General features: G+C 35.3%; 1 protein-coding gene across 2 annotated transcripts; it reads right to left on the bottom strand.

Moving 5' to 3' along the window:
* Positions 1–683: 683 nt before the first annotated feature.
* Positions 684–25,723, bottom strand: LOC110693640 (peroxisome biogenesis protein 6-like). Of its 2 annotated transcripts, none has more exons than XM_021870786.1 (16): positions 25,083–25,721; positions 24,059–24,694; positions 23,722–23,965; positions 22,185–22,326; positions 21,582–21,765; positions 18,471–18,659; positions 16,102–16,365; positions 14,008–14,079; positions 7,112–7,198; positions 6,904–7,026; positions 6,718–6,828; positions 6,580–6,618; positions 6,335–6,456; positions 6,098–6,242; positions 5,884–5,964; positions 684–1,156 (listed from the first exon to the last, which is right to left on the bottom strand). In XM_021870786.1, the coding sequence occupies exons 1-16, from the start codon at positions 25,359–25,361 to the stop codon at positions 1,073–1,075; spliced, it is 2,802 nt and encodes a 933-aa protein (XP_021726478.1). In that variant the 5' UTR covers positions 25,362–25,721; the 3' UTR covers positions 684–1,072. The 2 variants fall into 2 exon arrangements, with proteins under 2 accessions (XP_021726478.1, XP_021726479.1); XM_021870787.1 differs by lacking the exon at positions 684–1,156 and adding an exon at positions 5,075–5,671 and having other exon boundaries at positions 25,083–25,723.

Here is a 25,723-nt window from a genome sequence, read left to right as displayed (position 1 = left end):
CAAATTTAGTAACGATATTTTTATATTTCTTGTAGTATTTTGAAACTAATGGTTTGTTCATATTTACTGAATTGAGCTGAACTGAACTGAATTGATTGAAGCTGAATTGAGTTGAACTGAACTGAATTGATTGGAGCTGAATTGAATTGAATTGATTGGAGCTAAAATGAACTGAATAGAGCTAAAATGAATATTTTATGAGAGAATGAAATTAGAAGTTGAACTGAATTGAACTGATTGAAGTTGAACTGAACTAAATTGAATTGATTGGAGCTGAACTGAACTGAAATTAAGTTAAAGTAAACAGACCCTAAATTAACAAGTTATACTATATAGTGAGCAAAATAAATTAATGATCATCTCTACTACAATACTAATTAGAAAACATAAAGTACAAATTTCAAACGAATAAAATTGAAGGAGACAAAATTGAGAGCCAATAGTGTCCGAAATTATTCTTCAACGAGTAAAGTTTTTCAAACTTGGACATTACTTACACAAGCGAGTGCAAGATCAAGAAGGTTGAGCCGCCGGCAAGGCAGCAAGGAAGTCGAGCCAAATTTCTGCAGATAAGGCTTTATCGACGAACCTTAGGTCTTGCACTTGTAAGCGTTGTGTAATAGAATGTCCTTGACGCTCAAGAAGAAAGGAAAGAAAAGAAGCAAAGAGAAAGAAAGAGCATATAACAAGAGAAAGAAGACCAAAAAACTCTAGTCTTCTTCATATTTCTCCCAAACAAAACAATGTTAAAGAAAAATGCTTTCGGCCTGATTCTTATTTCTATACAAATGCTCTAGTATATGGAATCACACTCGAATACACATTATTTGTACTTCATGTTGAAAAGAATAAAACAGCCTACAAAAGAATGAAATAGCCCTCAACATGACATTAAGAGAGCGAGAAAGGGAGAAAATCAGAAGGGGGGAAGTGCATGATCTTAAAAACTTCTTACAAATTGGCTATCCGCAAGATGCAACATCCTTGATCATTAACCCCCAAAGAAGGTTGAAACATCCTTGATTTCAGGCTAAATGCCTGAGCACTTTCCCAATATACCAAGTTGTCAGTTTTAACCTCCTCCAAATTGATCCCGCAGCATCTCGTACTTCCGGAGCTCTGCTAGGGAGAGAGATGGAGGTAATTCTGCTAAGACCTGCCAAAGTAATGAAAGGCCATACAAACAGACAGCAGACTCAGTTTAGTCAATTAGGCAATTAGCTCAAAATGACATACAAAGATGTTCAATGAAAATCTGATTTTCACCTCCCCCCTCTCCTCAATAATATCCTTCAGGTAATATAAAAACAATAAGTGGCAAACTTACAACTAAAAAAGGCAAGAGAGCAAAAGAGAAAATTCACAAACCTACCACATATATGCAATACTAGAATCTAATAAAATGGTCTTGATTTTCTTTTCAAAAACTAAGGCCATAATTAAGGTTAGCAGTAAGATTGACATTCAGAGAAGAGGTCGCTCAAAAATACAAAAGAGGGAGGGGGTAGATTTGAGATGAGTTTGGGAAATGGTTATAATGTATCCATCCCTGATAGTTTATTTGCTCATAAAAACTTTTAATTACTACTGCGTAGATCATTATTCTATAGCATTTAAGTGTCAACTATTGGAGAGGAAAAAGAGTAGAGATATCAAGGAAATTTCATGTTTTTCCTTGTCCAACATTATCTGGAAACATTAAGAAATCATTCTGCTCAAACTATAAGCAATGTTGACAAAGAAAATACGTATGTAATATTTATTACATAATAAAATTCTGCAAGTCTTCAAGCAGGCACATGATATGAAATGTGATGAAATAGCAATTTTTATAAAATAAAATAAATATAATATGATAAGAATAGAAATTCATTTAGTACGAGAATAAGAAATGAAAATTTTGGGACCAGAAATCTATGTCAAGGCATAAGGGAAAAGTACTTCAATCTCACAATGCATCAAAAAGAGATTTCAAGAAATGCCTTCATGAGCAGAGCCCAAAAGGGAAGCTAGATACACCACTCACTTCAACAAAGTAACCCAAAGAAGACTCCCAGAGTCCCAGCCATGGAAAATCATACTCCACCTGATTTTTTAAAAATTACTTCACTGTTACTTTTTTCATTTTTCACAAAACTCACTTTCACCATTAAATATATTATTGATCAAAGTTGTGTGTCGGCAAACAATCAAAGTGGAACCGAAAAAAAATTGGGAGTATCATTCTTCTCCAAGCAACCACACCATGGAAACAAAAAGCAACCTGATGCGGAATCTAATGCCTTTTTTTCCTTCTGAAATTTCTTATACTGCTGTAAAAGATCCTGAAGAGTAAAATGGGATGCCCAATGCCAAAGAATCATCAGCATGTGACATACAAAGTCAAATGATTCCATGTCTCCTCAGTAGCAAGACATATAGAACACGTGAGGGGATGTAGGCTAGTGTGGTTTTCAAGAATGCAAAATCACAAGGTTAAGTTAACCCAACCAAGAATTTCAGCAACTCAGACAAAAGTTTTAATCCCAGCCTTCTCTGCGGTACCATATATATATGTTCATTTAACTACTGAAAAGGATTGAGATTTGGCTATTAAGGTACATGTAGAATAAACGACAGGTAAAAGATCCTGAACATTCAGTCAGCCAAACTCTCTAAGCACTGAGTCTAACAAAGAAACGATTGCAATGATTTTTAACTAGTAGGTCCCAAACTCCCTATCATGAGGGTTCTCGACAAATTAAAAATTACAAGAAAAATATCACCAATACTCACTCAAATAAAATAAGTGGGAGTATGAAGTCAAGTGCACAACCTATAGGGAGAGAAAATGATACTAAAAGGCTGCTCCCCTACACAAGCACCCTCCAACATAAATATAATTCTCTCTCCATTATGTACCTTGCATACAACCAAGAGAGTAGAAAGCGATATATGTGAAATGAATTTCCAGGGGCTAGTATGTAGAACCTGAAACCTGAACACATCCTAGGCATTTTATTCAAGACCATAGCACCATACCTACTCAATAATTCCAAATCACTCTATGCCCAGAAGAAAATGCCAAAACCACTGCCCCACATAAAGATGTTAAGGAACCAATGAGATTGAACATGGATAGTAACCAACCCATCCTTTAATCAGGGAGAAATTGCAAATTAAATGGAGGTGGAATCAATGAAGATTATGGAACAGTATAATCTTCAATAACCAATAAATCAGTGTGAAATATTAAGTTGACTTAACACAATAACTGACAGATAGTGACCAAAACCTAATTGATGAGTGGTAAAAAAGTGAACGCCTACACACGTGAACACACTTTACATAAGCCCGAGAACATTTGCATGGTTGATAGAGCATACCTCTAGTCTTCTAATCAAGGATTAAGGAAGAAGTTGGTATATACTCCCTCCATCCCATAATATAGTTCCTATTTTCCTATTTTGGAGATTCAAAATGTTGTTCCTATTTCAATTTTTGGATGGTATGTAAAGACCATTATACCCTAACTTTTTTAACTTTATTCATTGTACTTCTAATTTACCCTAGAATTTTGCACATATCTTGTAATTTTTTCCACTTTATCTCTCTAACTTTTGTCTATGATTGTACTTTTCACTTTTATTAATGTATTTCATCCACTTTCTCCTCCTATTTTTTAAATACCGTGAAAAAACACAAACATGAACTATATTATGGGACAGAGGGCATATAAAAATTAAAACTTTGTATTTTTATCTTTATGGGGATTTGGTTTGTTTGAAGAAAATAACCTACAAAAATGAGTAAGGATTAAACTCCAATATCCCCCCTACACGATTCAAAAGAACAAAGGATTTGACACGCAAAGAATTTTGAGCAACGGACTTGTACGCATGTCTTACATTCATGTTAGGTGGATTTCTCCTTGAACCTTTCATGATATTAGTAAAACACATTAGCACACTAAACTTTGACAAATCAAGATGTGTTCTCACAATTTGTAGTTTATTGCCCACCATTTTCCAGGACATGTACAATTTAGGGGGTCCCAAGCATAAGGACACTCATAGGACATTAGTTGTACTGGCTTCGACCACGTTCACATAGATAAGTTTATCAACTTTGTACTGGCTTCGACCATTTCAATAGGTTATAAATAGGTCACTATATCACTAAGAATAGTAGTAGTATGCAAAATTGAGTCTGTTATGTGATTTGGTTTGACCCTGTGAATCTAGACATTCCTAATTTAGACTCATTCCGTATGCTAACTATAGCACTAATTTTCTACAAAGGCCTTCGGTATTTTGAATCATGTTGGGGAAAGGCAGGAATTAATTCCTCGTTCTTTGATAGAATTCCTAGTTAATTTTGCTTCAAAAGAAACAATTGTCGCATACAGACAACATACAAAGCTTTTAGTCTTTTACCCACATTACATGTCAATTTTAACTTCCTTGTAACCCTTGATTAAAATAGTAAAAAGTACGCTGCTCTAAAAAAAAAGTAAAAAGTAGGCTCTACCAATCATGCACGCATACTCCTAATCTACCCCATGTATGTTACTTTAAAAAAAAAAAAAAAAAAATCAAGCACATATACGGCCATGGGTGGGCTCGGGCGTATGGTTCAGTGCATTGGTGGGTGTTTATTTATACTATTGCATAACATCAACATAATATCTTAGACTAATTTGTTCGCTAATGAACTTAATATTGTGTCATGATTTTCACCGATTCTTGCCTCCATTTACTTAGCCACTACCCCCTAATTAGAAATTACAAGTTGGGTTGATTATCTACCGTATTCAATCTCATTAGTTCCTGTCTATATATGACAGCAGAAAACAGAAAATTTTATCACTCTTTCTTCTTAGAAAATACTCCCTCCGTCCCCTTTTGATAGTCCCTTATGGGCATTTTTCACGGGAATTAATAAACACAAAAAAGAATAGTTAAAGTACATTGAAAAAGTAAATTGACATTGGGTATGCAAAAAAGTAGAGAGAGAAAGTAATAAAAGTACATGGGAAAACAAAATTTACATGGGAAAGTTAAATTTGACAAATATTGTTGCAAATTGGAGGTAATTTTGGTAAAAAATTAATATTAATAGTTGTTGGAAAAAGCAAATGGGGTGAACATTTTGGGACTAAAATTTGTCCATAAGGGACTATCAAAAGGGGACGGACGGAGTACAAAACACATTTTTTGTTTTGGTCTATGATCACAATGTTCTTCATGTATCTCTTTGTACTACGCCAACGAGGTAGAGGTTGTGTATCCTTAGAAGTTTATTGCTAAGAAGCCGAGGGGCAATTATAATTTTCAAAAGCAAAATAAACTTGGAGTTTTATCAAACATAAAGGACTTTTATTCCAACACATCCTCCTAAAACATGCTGCCATTCCCTGAGTTTGTGGTTCCATTCATCAACCTAACTCACCAAAATATCCAAAAGTCCCATCTTCCAAACATTTTGGGGCCCAGGTTAGCTTTGGAGGTGGTATGGCAGATTTTTCTCGATAGGGTACTCTGTTTTCCAGCAGCTACCACCTTCCCCGAAATGTTATGTGGTGACAGGTGGACGAGGCGGTCCTACTTTTCAAACTTGAAGAGAATATCTCATGTTTGTAACTGGTTTTTTTAAAGCAGCTTCTTGTTAGTTGTTACAGCCATTTGATAGCCTAGCCATTCAATATAAAACATGCAAGTGGTACTTTAGATGTCATATCCCCCATTTAAAAGAAAAAATAAAAATAAATAAAATCAAGATCAAATAACAAAGCCTTTGTTAAGTCAAAGCAGAGTTAGCAGCATAGTTTTTGAACTTCAATGCAGCTATCCAAAATATCTTTATTTCCATTACGAAAACTTATACTGTGGACGTATCTCCTACCTTAATGAAATCCTCATATTCCACAGCAATGGAGTCCATTTGGCTATTGTCACTGGTTGGATCTGAAGCTGAACTCAAGACCTGCAAAGAGAAGAATAAGAAATTGATAGCAATTTAAGCATCTACCATGAACCCACTCAGAAGGCTAGAACAAGCCACATTGTAAAGTTTCCAAAAAACAGTCCACCAGAGTAAACTACAACACATCATCTACCTGCCGTTTTGCAGCATGAAACCAAGCATCTGCACACAAGGCATACATATCTGCACCAGTAAAATTTGGCGGGCATCTTTTTGCAATCGAGTAAAGAGAGACATCTTCATGCAGTTGAAATTTCCGGGTGAGTGCTTTAAGGACTCTGCATGATGAAATAATGGAATATTCAGTGATAAACTGATAATGCAAGAAAAATAATGATAATAATACGAGTAAAAAAGATGGCCCACTAACCGCTCTCTATAAGATGGATCAGAATTAACCCCAACATAGAGAAGCTTGTCAAATCGGCCAGGCCTCAGGAGTGCTGGGTCAATAAGATCAGGACGATTGCTTGCCCCAATTACAAACAAGTCCTTGTGAAACAGAATGCAAAGGAAAATAATAACATTAGACTTGGAGCATAACAAAGAAAAGACTTTACAACTTGAGAATTGAAAAAACATAGATAGTCATGATATGTAAGATGTGAAAGGAACCTGAGTAGAATCACTGAGGCCATCAATCTCAGCTAGCATCTAGCACAAACAAACATATTTTGTAATAAATGTCGTGTCAAACTAAGAACTAATCAGCATTAGCTACAACTTACAATCAAACTTTGTCCAATTCCTCACCTGAGAAACAACTCTGTCCATAACTCCCCCAGAATCACCGGAAGCACCTCGAGCTGGGGCAAGTGAATCAAGTTCATCGAAAAAAATGACACATGGGCGTGCTGACCTAGCCTGCCACACGATCAAGTTCACTTATTGATTCAAACAAGCAACATAAAACAGAGGTACAAGGTTACAGCACTTCACCTTTTGAAAAATGTCTCGCACATTTTTCTCAGACTCCCCTATGTACATATTGATTAATTCAGGTCCTTTTACGCTTAGGAAATTTAGAGAGCATTCTGTCGCTACAGCTTTTGCCAACAGAGTCTGAGTTTAGTCATGAAATGACAATCAGAAGATATAAACATATGCTCATGATTTCATGAAGAAAAAACAAAATTTAAGCATTTACCTTTCCAGTGCCTGGAGGACCATAAAGAAGAACCCCAGAACGTTTACGCAACCCAGATGAAAACAAATCCTTGTGTAACAGAGGTAGCTATAAACAAATAATGCAAGTTAGAAAACTTCCAACCAAGAACAACGTCAAGCAAACCAATAACAGTGAATGCTCTAAGGCTCATGACACCTAGTAAGCAATGAGATCGAAAATACTGAAGCCAAAGCCAAAAACACCATATGAGCTTTGCATAAATTCTTAAATTTGTCACCCCTTGAATTTAAAGTTAAGACCATAATTATGCCAAATGCCGCCCAGCACCTACAAATTCAAGGTTTTCAAGCACACACAGTAGTAGCAAATTGTCCACCACAATAATTGCATCACAGAAATACGTAACACCAGGAAAAGTATCCAAATGTATAGCACCAAATCAACAATTAGAACTAGAAAACCAATGAACATGATAAACAAAAATATAATAAGACCATCAAGACACGACTAAGGGTGCATATCATTCACCTAATTTTCACTTATCAGAACTTAGAACATTATCACATATCGAATCTGAACTTAAGAGAACTTATCAAATCTTATTATAACTCAGGGGGTGTTTGGTATAGTAATATTAGATGTAGGAAACGGATTCAAATAAGTGTTTCCATTTCTAGCTGTTTGGTATGAGTTAAAGTAACAGATGCCGTTTTGCAGGGTAATAAAATCCCCCAATTTGTTACCCTTGGCAAACTAGTGAAAACAAAATACGTTTCCTTAATCACAATTTACTCAAATTATTTCCATTCCATTAGGATACCAAACATATAGTAAAGCTACATACTTACACTTATCATTATCCTCCCCCCATTTATTTAATCCTTTCCATTCCACTCACGGTGTTTATACCAAACACACCCTTAGTTGTAATAGACCTTTGGTAGCCCTTATTCACCCATATCAACTTATTTTTCCTAAACATATCTTATTTGACCTTATTAACCCTTGTCTTGACATAGTCTAATTTTTTTACCAGAAATAAGTGCCAATAAAGTGAACCAAATAGGGCCTATAATAAACCTCTAGAAAAATGCAAAAGCCTTGATGAAGAAGGATCACAACAAAAATTCAGAAATATCTTCCAAATCAACTCAACCCCAATAAAAATTTAAAACTATCATCAAGCCAAAAATTTGTAGAATCTAATTCCAAATTACTATAAAAACACATACAAGCACACCATTGCAACAGTTATAACACACTATAACCAATAGTCACACTCCATCCAGCCATCCCGACTAGAGCAAACAAAACAATCTAGAGTCAGCCACACATAAAATAATATTGACAACATTGACATAATTGTAGTATTTCCATTCTAATTTAGTACTCATAAATTAAAGCTAGGCACAAAATCATAACATAAGTAGCCCGCAATCGAGAATTATAGAGTATAGACTCTAATATGTAATTATGTATCCATGGATCTAATATAGGAAAAAATAAAGCAAGAGCATGGAAGCATGGCTAAAAAGCTTCTAAAATTTAGATATATAACAATACAGTAGCAATAAAAAGCTATAAAAGTACATCAATCAAGCCCCAAGGGTCAATTAGACCACAAGTGATTGTTATTCTTCTTTTTTCACTATTTTCGCTGACTTCTAAACTAATACTCACTCAACTCAACCCCAATGACTTCAACTACACATGCATACGCACCATAATAACAATAATCACACTCATTACAAACATACCCGTCTGTTACACCCATTTTTTAATCTGGCCAGCTCATACTCTTTAATAAGAGTAGGCCTATACCATTAGCAAAATCAAACCCATCAAACCCAACAAGTCACAGATTTCATAGTCCAAAAATCAATTCTGGGGCCAGAAAGCAACTGGAGAAAGTGAGGTTATTTTCAACTATTATAAACAATCCAAAGGCAATTTTTCGGAGGAGAAAATATGGAAATTACAAAAGAATAGTGGAAATAGTTATTCACTTATAATAAAAGCGGGGAGAATAAATAACCATCAAACTACTTTGTCTGAGTAGTATAAATAGAAGAAGGCAACAACCAGCAAAGAATATCAATCAAAACATCAAACATAGATATAAGATATAAGTACTAGTTGCTCTTAGTCTTTAGCCTCTAGGCTAGAATGCTAGATTACATTAGTCTTAGCTTACACTCTTTAATAGATAGGGTGTCAATTGCTTTTTGGAAATTTCTTGCCCCAATGCCGTCAAAGCAAGCCAATACAAACTAAAATCAACCACATGCAAAAACGATTTAGTAATGACAATATACACTATTAGTGATTCTTTAAAAACTTTATGAAAAATTAACAAGAATAATCCAAACTTATAGCGTTCTTCTGATTTTAATCTCAACTATCTTCTACCTTGGATTAATTTCCATTTATAAGGTTGAGCAAAACTATTGAAAATCCGATCCGGATCTGATCCAAAAATTATTGATATCCTATCCAACTCTTGGATTTAGGATATCTGATATCTGAATGATATCCGGGAAAAAAAAAATAGTGATCTGATTTCTAACGGAGTACAGTTCAAAATTGTGAAATACACCAAACCCTATATTCTTTTTCTTTAACCTACCAAGCCCCACGGCCCCCACCCCACCTCTCTTTCTCGGATCTCAATTTCTCACTCTCTCTCCTGTCACTTTCTCTCTCCTCTCTAACTTCGTCTTTAACTTTCTCTCTCCACTTATCATCTCAAAATCTCAATTTGCAATCTCATGCCCTCATATCTCCTTCACCGGCACCGACCACCAACTCACCTACCTTAGTGAGCTCTCTTAGTGTATCATATCTCCTCCAACAGCTCATGCTAACCAACCTCCACCGGCCGGCTCAAGCTTTACCGATCACCAAACCCACTGTCGTCTCTAAGTTTGTATCAACTGTTGGAACACTTTTATACTATTTTTCAATTATTTTCTTCATTTTGTTTTAAATGATTCTTTAGGTATATAATTAGTCATACAGTATTGTGGGTTATTTGATAATTGATTATGATTTAAGGGATTTAATTGTTCAAAAAATCAATTTTTCCATTACTGTTAAAAGGTTATCCGATCCAAAATTTCGAATATCCGAAAATTTTCGGATCGGAGACGGATATCAAATAATTGATATTTCGGATATTCGATCCGTGCTCAGCCCTACCCATTTATGCAAGGACCCTTCTCAAAACAAATAAAATGACTTGCAACTAGTTACTCTTCCTCTCCATCCCATTCTCCTTCCTCTGTCCACCTTACATGACCACCCCTACTCCACCTAATCCACCAACCACCATACCCATCACCCAACTTCTCTCTCCTCTTCTACTTCCTCTTAATTAAGTCAATTCAAGCTAAAGTTCATCACCACCTCTCAACTTCTCCCTCCTAATGTGCTTTTATAAGTGAGGTCAACCCCATCAATACACCACCACCATTCCAAATAGCCACCACCAAAACCCATCAATTTTTTCCTCCAGTAGGTTGGCATTCCCAAAGGGTTTTTTTTTTTCATTTTATTTGATCATTTTAGTCAATATATAACTTTTTTTTGCATATTTTTACCATAACTATACATAATTCTTCTTTTATACATTTCAGGAAATTTTGACTTTTGCTACCACTAAAATACAACACTTTGATTTCTGCTACCCATTAAAAAATTTATTTTATTTTATTTTATTTTAGTACCATCAAAAACCAAAAAAAAAGGTTTTGCTACCAGTTAACATATTATGTTACTATTTCCGTTTTAAGGGGCACACTCAATTATCTTCCTTACATTGTCTTCCTCTCTCTCCCCGAACTTAGTCATAAACCCCCACCCCTTCACACAACCCAGCAACTCCATCAAACCCCTACCTCTTCTGCGGCAACCCCCACCCATAATCATCCGCACTCCCACCGGCGAAATGCATTCGACCTTCTTATCGTCATCAGCATTATCTTCTTTAACATCACCTTTAAGATTATTTTGATTAATTACAAATCCTAACACTTTATTCTTCACATATCCTCCAATCTCATTAGCTTCTTCCACTATAGAAATCCACAAATTATTTTCTTTTCTCCATATTTCCAATTACACTACCCCCGATTTTGCAAATTACAATTGCCCATGTGCTTAGTTAAAAATCTTCAGAGTATTTTTAAAAAAGAGCAATGACTCAATAGAAAATATGGCAAAATTCGAGGTAAGAAGCATATTATGCAGCATTAAATCCTAGAGTTAAGCAAAAACTTCCTCAAATAACCAAATAGATAAGATATCATCTCCCTTTGAATTTTGCTAACAACCCCATCATCTAATTCTTCATCTAAAACCAATCCCTTGCTTTTCAAACCTGATTTTGAAACTCTTTAATTATATACAAAGTCAAACAACACAAATTATTAATGTGATTATCTTTCATATGCTCTTCAAGATCCCAAATCACTCTTTCCTTTTGCTTTATTTTCAGCATTCTTAGAGGAGGAAGCTCAATTTTGCTCGCTCTTTGAGCAATGCAATCCCATCACGGCTTCTCTCATGGGCCAATTTGGTGCTTCGAGTCGAATACCCAAAATAGAAGTATAGAACATCCACCTGAGAATCCGAGTGTCAAAACGATGTCGTAGTTGAAGAGGATGACCATTGGTAGGCGGGCATATTGAACTTTTCTTCTGGAGAAGAGGTGGGGATTACAAGGTTTATGACTATGACTAAATTCGGGAAAAGAGAAGAAGAAAATGTAAAGAAGTCAATTATGGGCCCCACAAAAAGGAAATAGTAACGGAATCTGTTAACTAGTAGCAAAACCTATATTTTTTTGTTCTGAATAGTGGTAAAATAAAATAAAATTTAAATGGGTATGAAAAGTAAAAGTGGTGTAGTGGTAGCAAAAGTAAAAAATTTCCTACATTTAATGTTGTTTCAATTACACAATTCTGTAGTACTAAGAATTTTTGTGGGAAACTTTAGTGAGTAATTTTGTAAAATTGACAGTTGGATTTTGCGATTTTTTTTTAATAAAGGAATGCAATCCTTTTACCACTTCAGAACACGCCAAAATATGAAAATTCCCCATCTACGGAGTTAAGAAGATCTAATCCTTGAAATCTTGCTTCATATGCACACAAAATCGTTAAGAAGGCTCAAATGTGTCTCCAGAAGCTGAATTTCCTAACACCAGACCCCAAATTCGCTATATCTCATCTTTTTTTCTGTACTCTGCCACTAATCCACTCTTAACCATTGCCATGCTATCTTAGCGTTGTTTCAATCACACGGTTCTGTAGTGCTAAGACTTTTTGTGGTAAAGTTTAGTGGGTAATTGTGTAAAATTGGTGTTCTTGACCATTTTGTGTTTTTTTTTTTTTTTTTTTTTTTTTTTATAGAGGAATGCAATCCTTAATCCACAACGGAATACATCAAATTATGAAAATTCCCCATTTAGGGAGTTAACAGAAGATCTAATCCTTGAAATCTTGCTTCATATGCCCGCAAAATTGTTAGGAAGGCTCAAATGTGTCTCCAAAAGCTGAATTTCCTAACCTCGGACCCCAAATTCGCTATATCTCATCTCGTTTTTCTGCCACTAATGACTAATCCACTCTTATCCATTACTATGCTATCTTAGATTCTTAGCACAGATCAAATGTAGATGTTATGCCGAAATCATTGAGACAATTTGACGATGCCAACACTTTAGAGGGTTGTTACTTTTTCATATTGTATCATGTAATGGCCTTGAATAAGAGGAGGTCAGTGAAGTAGTATGGTCGATGGGAAGTTGATGAGATGGACGGCAATTGTGACAGCAGTGGGCAGTGACGGCAGTGGTTATTGTGAACAAATGCAGTGAGGGGATATTAGGGAGGAAGTATAGATAAATTTTTTAAAAGGGAAATAAATAAAAAAAATAAAAATAGATATTCAAACTTGACTAACCAACCTTTTTGACCTTTTTAACAGGTAAACAATATAAGAAAACTATTTTGAGAAGGGCCCTTACATGGATAGGTTTATTTTGAATTAAAATATAGTTGGCATTAAAATGAGAATAACCCCAATGATTGTTCTTGTTAATTTTTTCAAAAAAATTTCAAATACTTTTAAGTTAAGATTAGGCAACCAAATCATTCGCCATGACACTCAAATTCTAATAAACGTATCACACTCTACAAGTAATAAGAAAGACAATAATGAGACACAAATTATATGGAGTATTGAAACAGTTAGATAGAGATATTAGACATCGAAATGCAATATATACCCCCCCCCCAAAACCCTAGTTTTCAAAAACCTACAAGCATCCTGGTTCTGTGGCATGAAATCCCAATAAGGTAGGCAAATGCAATGACTTATTCTCCTGCCAAATTGGGCACATATACCATGTACATTTCCAGATTATGCCGTGTCAAGATAGGTTTGAAGGGAGAAGGGATTGGGTCTAAGTATCCAAGTCATATTTATCAGCTGATGGCCTGATATTACTTGCCAAAATAATTTAAATAAAAGTGAAGTAATCATTATGTCATTGATCAAAAAACACTTCTTATTTTGGTTATGGGACTTTTTTAAGAAAAAATTGTGAACAGCTACTTATAACTCGTCCACCATTGGAAAAACTTAACTACCTAATAAGTTTGTTTATTTTTCCAACATTCAAACTTTATGCTTATTCTTAGAGTAAACACTACCTATTAGATGGTTTTTAAGGTTTTTTTTTTTTTTTCCCAAAAGTGGAGAGTTTTTAGGTAGTTAACTGAAAATTTTCATTCCAAATTCAATATAACTTTATTTTTTTAAAAAAAAAAACGCATTCTTCAAGAACCAAACCAATCAATACAGTTTCAGAGTGATGGAAAAGCAATATTGGCATATACAAACAAACTAACCTGAACAGTATCCAGAATTGCTTTCTTCACATCTTCAAGCCCACCAACATCTTCCCATTTAATATTCGGAACCTGTGAAAGAATGATAGTTGTAAAGAAGAAACCAAAAGCTAATTTACCACGAACAATGAGTAAGTTTTTACTATAAGTAGCATACACAGAACTTATAGCAAGGATATGTATGGAAGGTTCCACTTGCAAACTGCTAAGCATTAGAAGGCTATAAGAAGAAAACTCCCCTAATATTATTGTTACACTTTCAACTTTGATATGTGTTAATTTCTTCTACTATTTTAAAATAAAAACAATGTCCACATGGTAGCTGCTGCTATCAGCCAGGTACTACATGGAAGTCAAACCTAGGTAACCACCTTGAGTAGTTAAGACTCACATAGTGGCTTGTTTTTGATAGATTTTAATGGCAGTTAAAACATAAAGAGTACAACTTGAAGTAATGGAAGCAATAATTAATAATGTAAGGAAAGTAATACAGTTTTGTGCGTGTGTGTGTGTGTCTTTACACACACACACACACACAATCACAATAAGATAGGTAGAGTATAAAGTGATAGAGATAAAATAAAAGAGAAGAGCACAAGATAACAAGAGTATACCGCAGGTTGCTGAAAGTTGACATACACAACATAATTAATGCCCAAATGAGGATGGGATAGCACAACTAGACTATTGACACATAAGGGTGCCAAGCCCCAACTGACCCTTGATCAATCCGGAGTCAAAACACTTGGACCATGACAATAAGGCACCCTTGTTAGAAAATTGCTACACTAATCCTCAAAGATTGTAAGTTACCATAATAGAACATGTCCTTGCTGAGCTTTAGATGAACTGCTTGATCCTTTCTCTCAACTCTTGTCAAATGACTCAAATCTACCATATACTCTAGTCTCTTCATAAGCACATTTGGATACCTTAAGATGCCCAACCCAATTATATCTTCTCTCTCGCATCTTGTCCCAAACAAAATGCCAATCCCACCACATATTAAGTCACTTCATTCTTAATGACATTTGTTCATGGTACCTTATATGGTGGGGAAAATCCTCATTAACAGTACCAACTTGAGATTCTGACTTTTGGCTTTGGCTAGTCCTATCAGTAGGCTGCATCTATGTGAATGCCTAAGCCTTAAGGTAAATGACACCCAAATCAGGAGATGGGAAAAGGTAATTTAGAAAGGAAATCCGAGAAGAATCCAAAGGTGAAAGCAATAACTAATCGAAGAAGAAGGATTGCACTGAAAGGCATAACTGCATATGGGATTACTTCTTCCACTAACACCACCACTACTTCATCACTATTTCTACTCTTTTTCAAGTTGCAAATATGACTATTACCTTTTGACTAAAATAAATTCCAGTTTTACTATACTTCAGTACCTCTAAATCTTTTTGTTTTAATTCTATAACAGATAAAAAATAAAAAATAAAAATAAAAAAAAGAAGACAAGACTGAATTTTTCTTTGTTTTGTGGGTCTTCTAAAAAGTCTCTCTTGAGTTCTTTATCTGCTTGGGGGTAAGGTTGCATACATTAGAACCTTCTGAGATCTTTGCCTTGGTAGGAAAAACATTAGTTGTTATTGGTTTATGATAAAGCTGTCTGTTTACTGTACATTTTTACAAGTACCATCTCCCAAGTTAAAAATATAAGGCTGTGATGTAAATAATACGTAGTATATGGTTTCAAACTGTACAGAAGTGAAGCTAATCATTCCAGCAACATAAATAAATATTTCCTGAGTTGCTCCACAGTACTCCATGCTCTATTTCCACCACTCATACATTAATACAATCTAACCATCTAGGATGGACAAAGCCAACATAACTAAAAAAACTGAGCTTATAGAATCCCAAATTTAATGTAGCGCCGCCACTAAAGTAGCATCAACTACTTGTTGGTACTGACATGGATGCCCCTCCAACGTTGGGATATGCATGCAAGCTATACCCAGAAAAGGGTTTAACTATATGGTCATAAGCTCATAACATAAGAAATAGCTACAGTACACATTAGCAAAAACCAAAAAAAAAAAAAGGTTATCGACAAATATAGTCATTAATGCAAACAGGTACCTTCGGCGCGCCTAATGCAGATGCATTCCTCTTTTTCGAGCGCTCTAAAGCTTTTGACAAGTCTTCTTTCCCTGAATTCTGATTATTATTCTCTCCAACAGGTTTAGATAGCAATTTATTCTCAACTGTCTTCTCAGGTTCACTTAGGAAAAGATCTTTGGGGATCACACTGGCTCCAGCATCAGCAATTAGTGAACGTAAATCCCTGGGTGTATAACCTGATGTCTGAGCAACTAAATCCTTCACAACATGCTCTAAGCCACCCTGCGGCAGCCAATACAGTCAACATATTAATTCAACAGCTTTAACAGCCAACAATTGAACACAACAGCATCATTTATAGAATGTCAAACCAGAGAGTAAGCCAAAAATAAGTTATGTTGCTAATAACATCCTATATAATAGATAAGTGCCTAATTAACAGTCTTCATGACATCCCTCCTATATATCACAGTACTGAGTTTCAGAAGAGATTATCAAAATTGATAATTTTCAGGTGCAACTGCCAACAAAAGATTTGTCCTTTAATGACTGTATTATGTGGTACAAGGATACATGAGTTTGATCCTCACCCTTTCTTCACTGAAAAGTGGCAGCTGTTTGTTGGCTTAGACCTTTTTTATTTAAAATGGGAATTTTGAACTTATCAAGTTAATGTATGTCAACTTTGATCTTGGAAGAACTTCAGAATGTACTATAAGCTATATTCTCTTAGCCTGAAATAAGGTGTTTTGGTATGATTTTTTTTTTTTAGGTCCAAAATGTCTAGTTAAAAACTTCTAGTCTAGTATGGTCTGATCTTCTCACTATGTTTGACTAAATTCTGACCACATTTGTTAGCTAATAAATAGTGCTTTTTTTTTAATCACACCATTTGGTATGGGCATAAGATTCAAGAAAAAGAGTAAAGGTTGGGAATGTCAAATTTGACTATGTGATACAAACAAATAAGAGAGGAAAATTGGGGTAATTGTGGTTGTTAATTTGTTAGCTCGTGTGAACAAGGGTAGTTAGGGTATTTTGTGTGTGAAAGTTAGGGTATTTTGTGTGTGAACACAAGCAAAAAGTGAATGGAGTATTTTGAAATTGTGAAATTCTGCAATTAATATGCAGCTTTCCAAAAAAATAAATGGTGCAATTAAAAAAAAATTAAGTAATAAAAATTGAAAGAAAAAACATTATGAACTAGGATCTTGTTAGATCTATCTTAATGTTTATTCTATTTTCTAAGTATCTAATTTTCATAATTTCTTAATAAGAAATTCCAGATATTTGACAATAACCAATTGCAGATATGATCTGTTCTGGTGTGATGAGTAGATGAGATGTGGTCTAGTTATAATAACAAGTAAAAAGTTCTTGAGATTAATGTATAAAAATTTCAAGACGCAATAAAGCGATAAAGATCCTGCTGCCCCTTTTCCACGATTCAGTGCACCTCTTTAAGTGAGACGCATTGTACAGATGCGCCTCATGTGTGCATCGTGATTCGTGAGCCTCTGGTGTGCCTCATGTGTGCCTTGTGCGCCTCTGATGTGCCTCATGTGCCTCTTTATATGTGCCTTACCTATTGTGAAAAAAGCTCTACCCTAATCACCTAGCGCCTCAATGACTAGGCACACCTTAAGCACACTTTGAATACACTGCTTGAGATAAGGTGAAGGAGCATTTCTATGGCTACATTTGAGTGCTTTGGTTGGAGCATAATAATCACATCTTTAGTAATAAGGCTAATGGGGGCGGTGTCATAGGATTGTGTTTCTTTTAGCTTCTTTGTAGTCTATAGTGAAAGACTTTAAGGTGTTTTATCTAATACTTTGTTGTCAGCCGTCTAGTGTGATTATCGCGCTTTCTCATTACTAGTCCTCCATTTGACTTTGTACTCGTAATGTTTACCTTCGTCTCTATAGAAAATCTTTCTATCTAATAAATTATTTCAAAAAGCCCTCCACCAATGCCACCACTTAGCCTTTGAAGATGTTGAGTTTTCCTTGATATGAGGTGTATGGAATCAGATGACCTGAATGCAGAAAGAATAAGAGATTCATAGCCAGAAGTTTCTCACTTTCCATTCCCCCTAACCCTTTTATCATACATTCACCTTCCACGTTTTATATCTTTTTCTTTAATGAGATCTCTGCAGGTTTACTCCTCCCAAATTTAAGTCAAATTAAAGTCAAAAGGAGGTGAGAAAGTGAACCATGCAAAGGGGTGAGAGGACAGAGAGAAATCTGGCATCTGCATGTATGCAACAAAATTAACAGCTAAGAGATGAACCTTTACTACTTGTTATACGTTGAATCAATCTTATGAAGAGTAGAGATAATAAAAAAAATTAAAAAAAAAAAAATTATGAACATGAAACATACATCAGCAGAGATTTCAGGAATGCTTTGCAATGATTTGGTTAGCATTTTAGCTCTTTCTTCTTCAGTCAAAGGCTCCAGATTAAGCTCATGGCTAAAGCAGCGTCTTACAGTAGGTGGCAGGCCTTCCGTACTCTCAGTTACTGCAATCAACAAGACCCGGGGTCGCCTTATTCTTTCAGCACTCTGCAACTGCAGCATCAGCAAGTTACAAACAGATCACAAAACAGACATACTTCACAAAGCAGAAGAAACACTGACACATAACATGACAAGCTTGGTTATGTATGGGACTAATCCGATTCAGGTTTAACTCAGAAGCCCATAGAACTGGCCCAGGGCAAAGACAAGAGCAGTTGAGAGCCAAAGTTGGTCCATGAAGAACAAGATCAGATCAAACCAGCCTGATGGCGAATTGGCTTAGGCTTGTAAGAAATGTCCCCTATCCATTTTCATTAAATATACATTTGGTTACACCAAATACAGTGTACAACAACACGCCACGGTTTCAGATGTCATCAATTGAAGGAAAGGCATAGCAGGGACTATATAAGACTTATTTACACTTGGATAGTTGTATAACAGTAGAAATAGAAGAGAATAAAGTAAACAGCTTCAATTTTAAATTCATTGGTAATTGGAAGTACTTCTAGTTGATGGCTGTGAAATAATTTACTATAAGCTGATGACATCACGACAATTCAGGTTCACTATATTCAATCTGAATGCAAGGAAACATTTGCAGAAAGTAGAATTAGGAAGGTCAGCAATGTTAAGGGAGGAAAGTCATCTCTAAAAGCACCGGAGAAAGAATGCAGAAGACTCGCATGTCTAGTAATTAATGATGTGTGGTCTATGATTTTTGGCTCTTAATGTGGGATAAACAGAGCAACAGCAATTGATGAAAGATTGTGGAGGATTGGTATCTAATGAAAGTCAGATGGAGTGTTAAAAGACTGAATGGAATCATTGTATCTCACATTCTGATTTCTTTACAGCAAAGAAATTTGATTGATTGCTCAACCATGGCAGGGTTCTGAAGATAATTTTAGCACAGGCATTTTGAGGTATCTAGAAAGAGATAAACACGAGAGTGTTTCACTGTTTCAGCAAAGAAAAAGGTCTGTTGAAAGCATATTGATGTATATTGCAGAGGTTATGTTGTAGTTAAGAAAATAATCAGAAAACGACACATGTACCTTGAATGAAAACCTGGGCCTCTATAATAGATTCATGTAGTATTTTGATATATTTCTAAGGGATATCAGTGTGTTGATTTCAAAAAGTTATATTCTGGGTTTGCACATGTGATGGTATAACCTGGGCTTTTCATTTGATGTGGATAATCCTGCAGCTTTTGTATCCTAGGCATTGCATAGTTGCATACTACGGTACTAACCTAGCAACCCTTCCTAAAAGCTGTAAAAGGTGGGCAAGTGCAATCCACTTATGCAGTAAAGGCTACAGTCTCCTATAGCAATGCAATGATTAGGTTATGCATCTTCTAGGAGGCCAATTCAAGCTAAATATGCAAGGTGCAATCAGCTATATGGATTTACTTTACATTTTAAGCTAAGAAAAAGAGACGAAAAAAAAAATCCAGGGGGTGTTTGGCCAAGCTTCTAGAGCTGTTTCTCTAAGTTACCAATAGAAGCTAGGCCAAACAGGAGTAAAATGAGAGAAGCAGAATACCAAAACCATTTTTCACAGCTCTAGAAACAAAATCTCCAGATTGAAGCTTCTCAAACTGTTTCTCAGGGAGTTGTGGAATTCATAAGAAGTTTTTTACACAGAGACTATATTAACCCCAATTAAAAAAAAAAAAAAAAAAAAAAAAAACAAAACAAAAAAAAAAACAGAATGGCCCCAAATAATAAAAAACTACATATGTCTCTCTTCATATACAAATCTGTGCTTTCTCTCTCCTCCATGGCGAACCACCATGAGACCATCATTAATAAGCTTCTGGCCACCTTTCATCTTCTCCAATAGACATTCTAATATCATAAAGCAGCAATCTTGGTCTTTTGGAAACTCATATTTGCAATTCACATACAGAAGAAAACTTTGATCCCATTTTATTAGAATTTCCCACAAATTTATTGTTTCTGACAAAATTTGACGATCAAATTTCAGTTTGATGATGAAGATTAGATTATCAATTGAATTTTTATTTTATATAGCTACTGTTTTATGCTTGGTGTTGGTAAATAAAAGAGTCACGTTGGGTAGTTCGGTATATACAGAAACTGATAGGAAGGCTAGATACAAAGAGTGGAAGAAAGAGGATGACAAAGGGAAAAAAAAAAGGGGGGGGGGGGGGGGGGGGAGGAAAAGACAGTCAACTCTTGGAATCTGAATTCCATGGTAAAATCAATCTTGTGCGCTACTTTCTTAATCCGATGGTCCACAATACTTCTCTCCCTCTAATTTAAATGGTCCATAATACTTCTCTCCCTCTAAATTAATTTGTAGAGTAAATAATGGCCAAACAGAGTAAAATTGTTTCTGTTCTATGAAGTACTTCTACAATTAGGTGGCCATACATATCTGTTTCTTAAAAGTATTTCTAAAGAAACAGTTTCTACAAAACTAGGAAAGAAAATTTTTGTAGAAGCATGGCCAGACAAACCCTTAAGCATTTTTGGCATTACATGTTCAATGCCTAATTAGATGGGCTGTTAGGACTCTAGGGAGCAAGTCAGTTGCTCAACTAAAAAATTAAATTTGGAAAAAATGAGGCAAAAAAGGGGTTCTTCTCTGACAAAAGTTCTTAACACCTTATTATTCTGCTCCAAGAAACAATTTTGTTGTGATTTAGACAAATGATCCAACAATACATTGCATTGATTAAAATTGAAGTGGAAATTTTATAAAGCAAGAAAGAATTATATTAATCCTTTTCTTCCTTTCGACACGTAGGCTATTTGGATTAATCGCAATCAAATATTATGGTTTCACTAATAGTTTTTACTAGGCCAAAAACTGAGGGCCAGGTGATTCTCAATTTCTAGAGCTGAAAAGGAAATTGATCACAAACTACCTTCTACATCAGCAACTCATATATAATACAATAAACAGAAATATTCCCCGATCAGAGAAACTTTTACTTACTGGGATACCGTTCAATTTCTCCTCTAAAGGTACATCCTCAACCTTGACAACCGGCTGTGTGAATTTCCTTATAACAGACGCCACCTCAGAAATAATACCAATGTGATCAGATTGCAAACCCTCATTGGATGCCCAATTGCGGAGGGCATCAAAATGCTGCAGTAACAATATAGCTGGAGAGTATCTGCAAAAAGATCCAAATTTTGCAAAAATTAACTCAAGACATCAGATGTATCCCTGCTCTCCCATATAAAACAACCTCAAGCCGATAATATGGGGAAATGAAATATAAATCTTCAAGCCTTTATCACAGAAAATAGATATAAAAAAAAGAGCTTGTGTCATGAAACGTTAAGAAAAGTGAAGGATCAAAATTCAACTCATTTACTGAACTTTTGGAAAGTATTTACCAACTTTTAATCAGAGAATACATAGTAAATTCTAATGAAATGAACTTACAAATTCATATCTACGCCCAAAATAAAGTATGGCGCCTAGTTTATATTTCAGTTGCAGATACCGGCAGAAATACTAGTCAATAACAATGTAACAGAAGATAACAAAGTAGACTGAATCATGCCACAGTTTCAACCTTAGGAATACCTATGAGCTGTACTGAAGGCCTGAGTTAGTAATGACGACGCTTTTTTCTCAGACCCTTCCATCAAAGCATTACAGCTGTACTCTACCACATGCAGACCAAGTCGGCGAGCAACATATTTGACAACAGTCTTCTTTCCAGATCCTGCAATTGCAACAGAATAAGCTCCCAGCAATATTTTGTAACATGGTCCTAGGTGGAATTGGAATTAAAATTCCATCACAAATCTGGTCCATATACATCAATATACTTGATAATATCAAATATTCACTTGCATATCAAACACAGAATTACTGCTTCCTCAAACTAAAATAATATATTAATTTATTTACTGCAACAAGGGCCATACTTTTTAAATAAAGAGAAAAAATAATTTTACTGAAAAGAATTTTGTTGAAAATAGATCACTGCCAATTGGTACAGAAAGTCATGAAAAATGCATTCATTGACGTCTAACATCTCCTTGAGCAGTGATCTCACAATAGGGATTGATGAATATGCCACTTTATAACTCCATGCTATAGTCCTTTAAGAATCATGTCAAATATAGAGTATTATAGATTTTACTGTATAAATTTGCTTTGGTATTGCAAAGTGACCTATAATGGTAAAATGATTTTGTGAGATGCAAATTAAAATTCCATTGGTACAGTAAAACAACTTATACATTGGACCAGGAGTAAGCTAAAACAGCTTATAATTTTATTGTATATGATGTTATAATTAACAGATTGGACGCAAGTAGTTACAATTATTGTACAATCAAGCATTAACTAAAGGAACGACATGATTTTGTCATAATTTCTCAACTTAATAAGATGTATAAGATATACTTCCTTTATTTTTATTTAGATTAAACATTTTGATTTTTCAACCTTACCAATACATATCTTTTAATTATTAATATTTTCAATCATCAATATGTAATAATTATAAAATTTGATATTTGAAAAGTACAAATTGAAACGAACCTAATAAGACCTTACATTTCCTTACTAATACCCCAAAAAAAAATCAAAATAAACAATGGTGTGTGAATAGTGTAAATTACAAATAGTTAATCCAAAAAGAAACAGAAGTAAATCCTCTTGATAACAATATTGTGCATTGATTGGAATTTATTTTATTGACATAAAACCTGAATCGATTTCTCAATTGCTCAAAATCAATTATCATACACATTCCCTTCTCGAACTCAAAGACCACAGCTTTGTTTATCGCATTTCTGTCTCCCCAACTACCCATTTTTTTCACCTTAGATTAGTGCCATGAAAGTCTTAATCAAAGCATTGTAGCATCGTGACCCAAAATTCTATGTTATATGAGGTCTTTGAGTGGAGGTTACCTTAGGAATGGGTGCAAACATAAGGGTAGTTTAAAATAAATATTTTTTTTTAAAAAAAAAAGGCCTATAACACAGGGTCATATGATAGAAGATCCCAAATTTTTATTAAGTTGGTGAAGGGGGGATAAAAATGCAACCATATTGATGATTGCATACATACAATAGAATTTTATGAGATAAAGAAGATGATAGACCTGCCAAACCATGCAGTAGGACAGAGACACTGAATTTGGATGAAAGTACAGATGGACATAGAGATGGAGTAAGGATGCAACCCAGGGCCTTTATAGTATTTTTCTGTAAAGGAGCAATTCCAGCAGGCTCGGCGATCAACATATCTGGGGGGAAAGCAGCAGCAGCACTTCCACCAAGAACAAGAGCTGTGTGTTTACGGTTAACACGAAGAATAGGTTCCTCTGGAGGATCCAAGGCAACAACCTATGACATAAAGATCCAACTCAGTGTTACTTTTGACTCTGTCACATCTTCAATTTACTTGAACTAGAGGCCTCAATAAAGACAGGGGTTCACCTTGAAATAAATAATATCACCTCCATCATTCTTCTTTCTCAGGCTACAACTGACACACAGGATCGAATTGCAACTCCAGTCAATTTTTATACTGAACAAATCATCTTTAGCAAGATATCTATCAATATTAAAATATTCTTGTAATGCCAAATCAATCATTTCTTGACGATCCACAGCTTCAATGGGAGACTTTCCTCTAAGAGATTCAATGGTACCACACTCGGGTATCTTCAAAAAAGATATTCTTAAATGTGATGCATATCGCGGCACATGGGGCCAAGGCTCCAGCCTCAAATTGACAAAACAATTCTCGAGCCCTGGTCCACTTTTCTCTGCACACTCATCAACATCAAATATAGTTGCTAGAGACTCCTTTCCATTGCGAAGAAGAGAAGTCAAGCACGAAGTATGAAGGTCCACATTAAATGCCAGAAGAGGTGAGAGATAGGCAACATTCTTTCTCAAAGGCTGGAGGTAGCTTTGGTGGAAAGTCAATGATGGTAATATAAGCATTGTCTCAGAGGCACAAGTGCCTTCTCCGGCATCAGGCAAAACTTCATCCTCAGAAAGAGGGGGATCTAGAACTACAACTTGGCCAATTCTTCGAGCATTGGTCTCAATATTCTGGATAATCACCTATTTTTAACCAAAAACACATTGGTACATCACCAACAACCAACCTTAATAATTCACAATTACAGCAAAATCTTAATGACTAGGCCAGAACACATCCATCCATCTACACATTTCATTCCAAATTCTTTAATGTGTTAGTTTTACTAGTGAGCTTAATAGCATTTTCGACGCGCTACCAAACCAACCATTCAAGGGGTTATTCAAAAGTCCAATGCATAACTCAAAACTAAAACTTTCCCACAATTTGCAATCTAACTCTTCAAATAACTATCTAGGAATTTCTTTGATTTACCAATATGATAATAAATTAAAACCATAAAAATTCACAATAAAATATAAAAAAAAAAAAAAATTAACCCCAGAAATCAAAACTAAGAGGAACATATACCAGAGAGCCTGAAGTGATGGCAAGACGTTTAAGGTCAGCAAGAGAGAGACCAACAAGGGAAGAATCATCAAGAGAAGCAATTCTGGGTGGAATTCCAATTTTATCCTTGTGAAACCGAAGAATTCCAGCTTGTAGCTGAAGAGATGTAGGGAAAGCGAGGGCATTATCGTCAACCTTGGCATCTCCTGCGCTACTGGTTGCGGAGGTGGGATTTTGAAGGACGGAGTTGAGAAGGGCTTTGGTGGAAGCAAGCACCAATGGCTTCCTTCTTTCCACCATTAGAGATGTTTGTTAGTGTGTTTCAATTAATGAATGTTTGTTTTTCTGGTTTTGTCAACAACACTGGTTTTGTACAGAGAGAGACTGGGAAGTTGGGAATAGCTGGTTTGGTGTTGCGTGGTGCGGACTGGGGTCAGATAGTATGGTTTGAGCCATGATCGCGGATTATTGACCCCGTAAAGGATACTCGAGTCGAAGAGGGTGCGTCTTGCTAGATAAGCTACAAATAATGCAACAAAACAATGTGAAATTATTCTAAACTTAGCATATTAAAAACAAAAAACACGTCATGATTGATCATCCTTGAAACTCGCATAATCAATCTCATCACCAAACGACAATTGTATGCACTCCTTCACCCT

Source organism: Chenopodium quinoa, unplaced genomic scaffold (assembly GCF_001683475.1).
Source record: "Chenopodium quinoa cultivar QQ74 unplaced genomic scaffold, ASM168347v1, whole genome shotgun sequence".
Taxonomy (NCBI): Eukaryota; Viridiplantae; Streptophyta; class Magnoliopsida; order Caryophyllales; family Amaranthaceae; genus Chenopodium; species Chenopodium quinoa.
The sequence above is the reverse complement of the archived record's forward strand: the minus strand, read 5'-3'. Positions and strand labels throughout refer to the sequence as shown.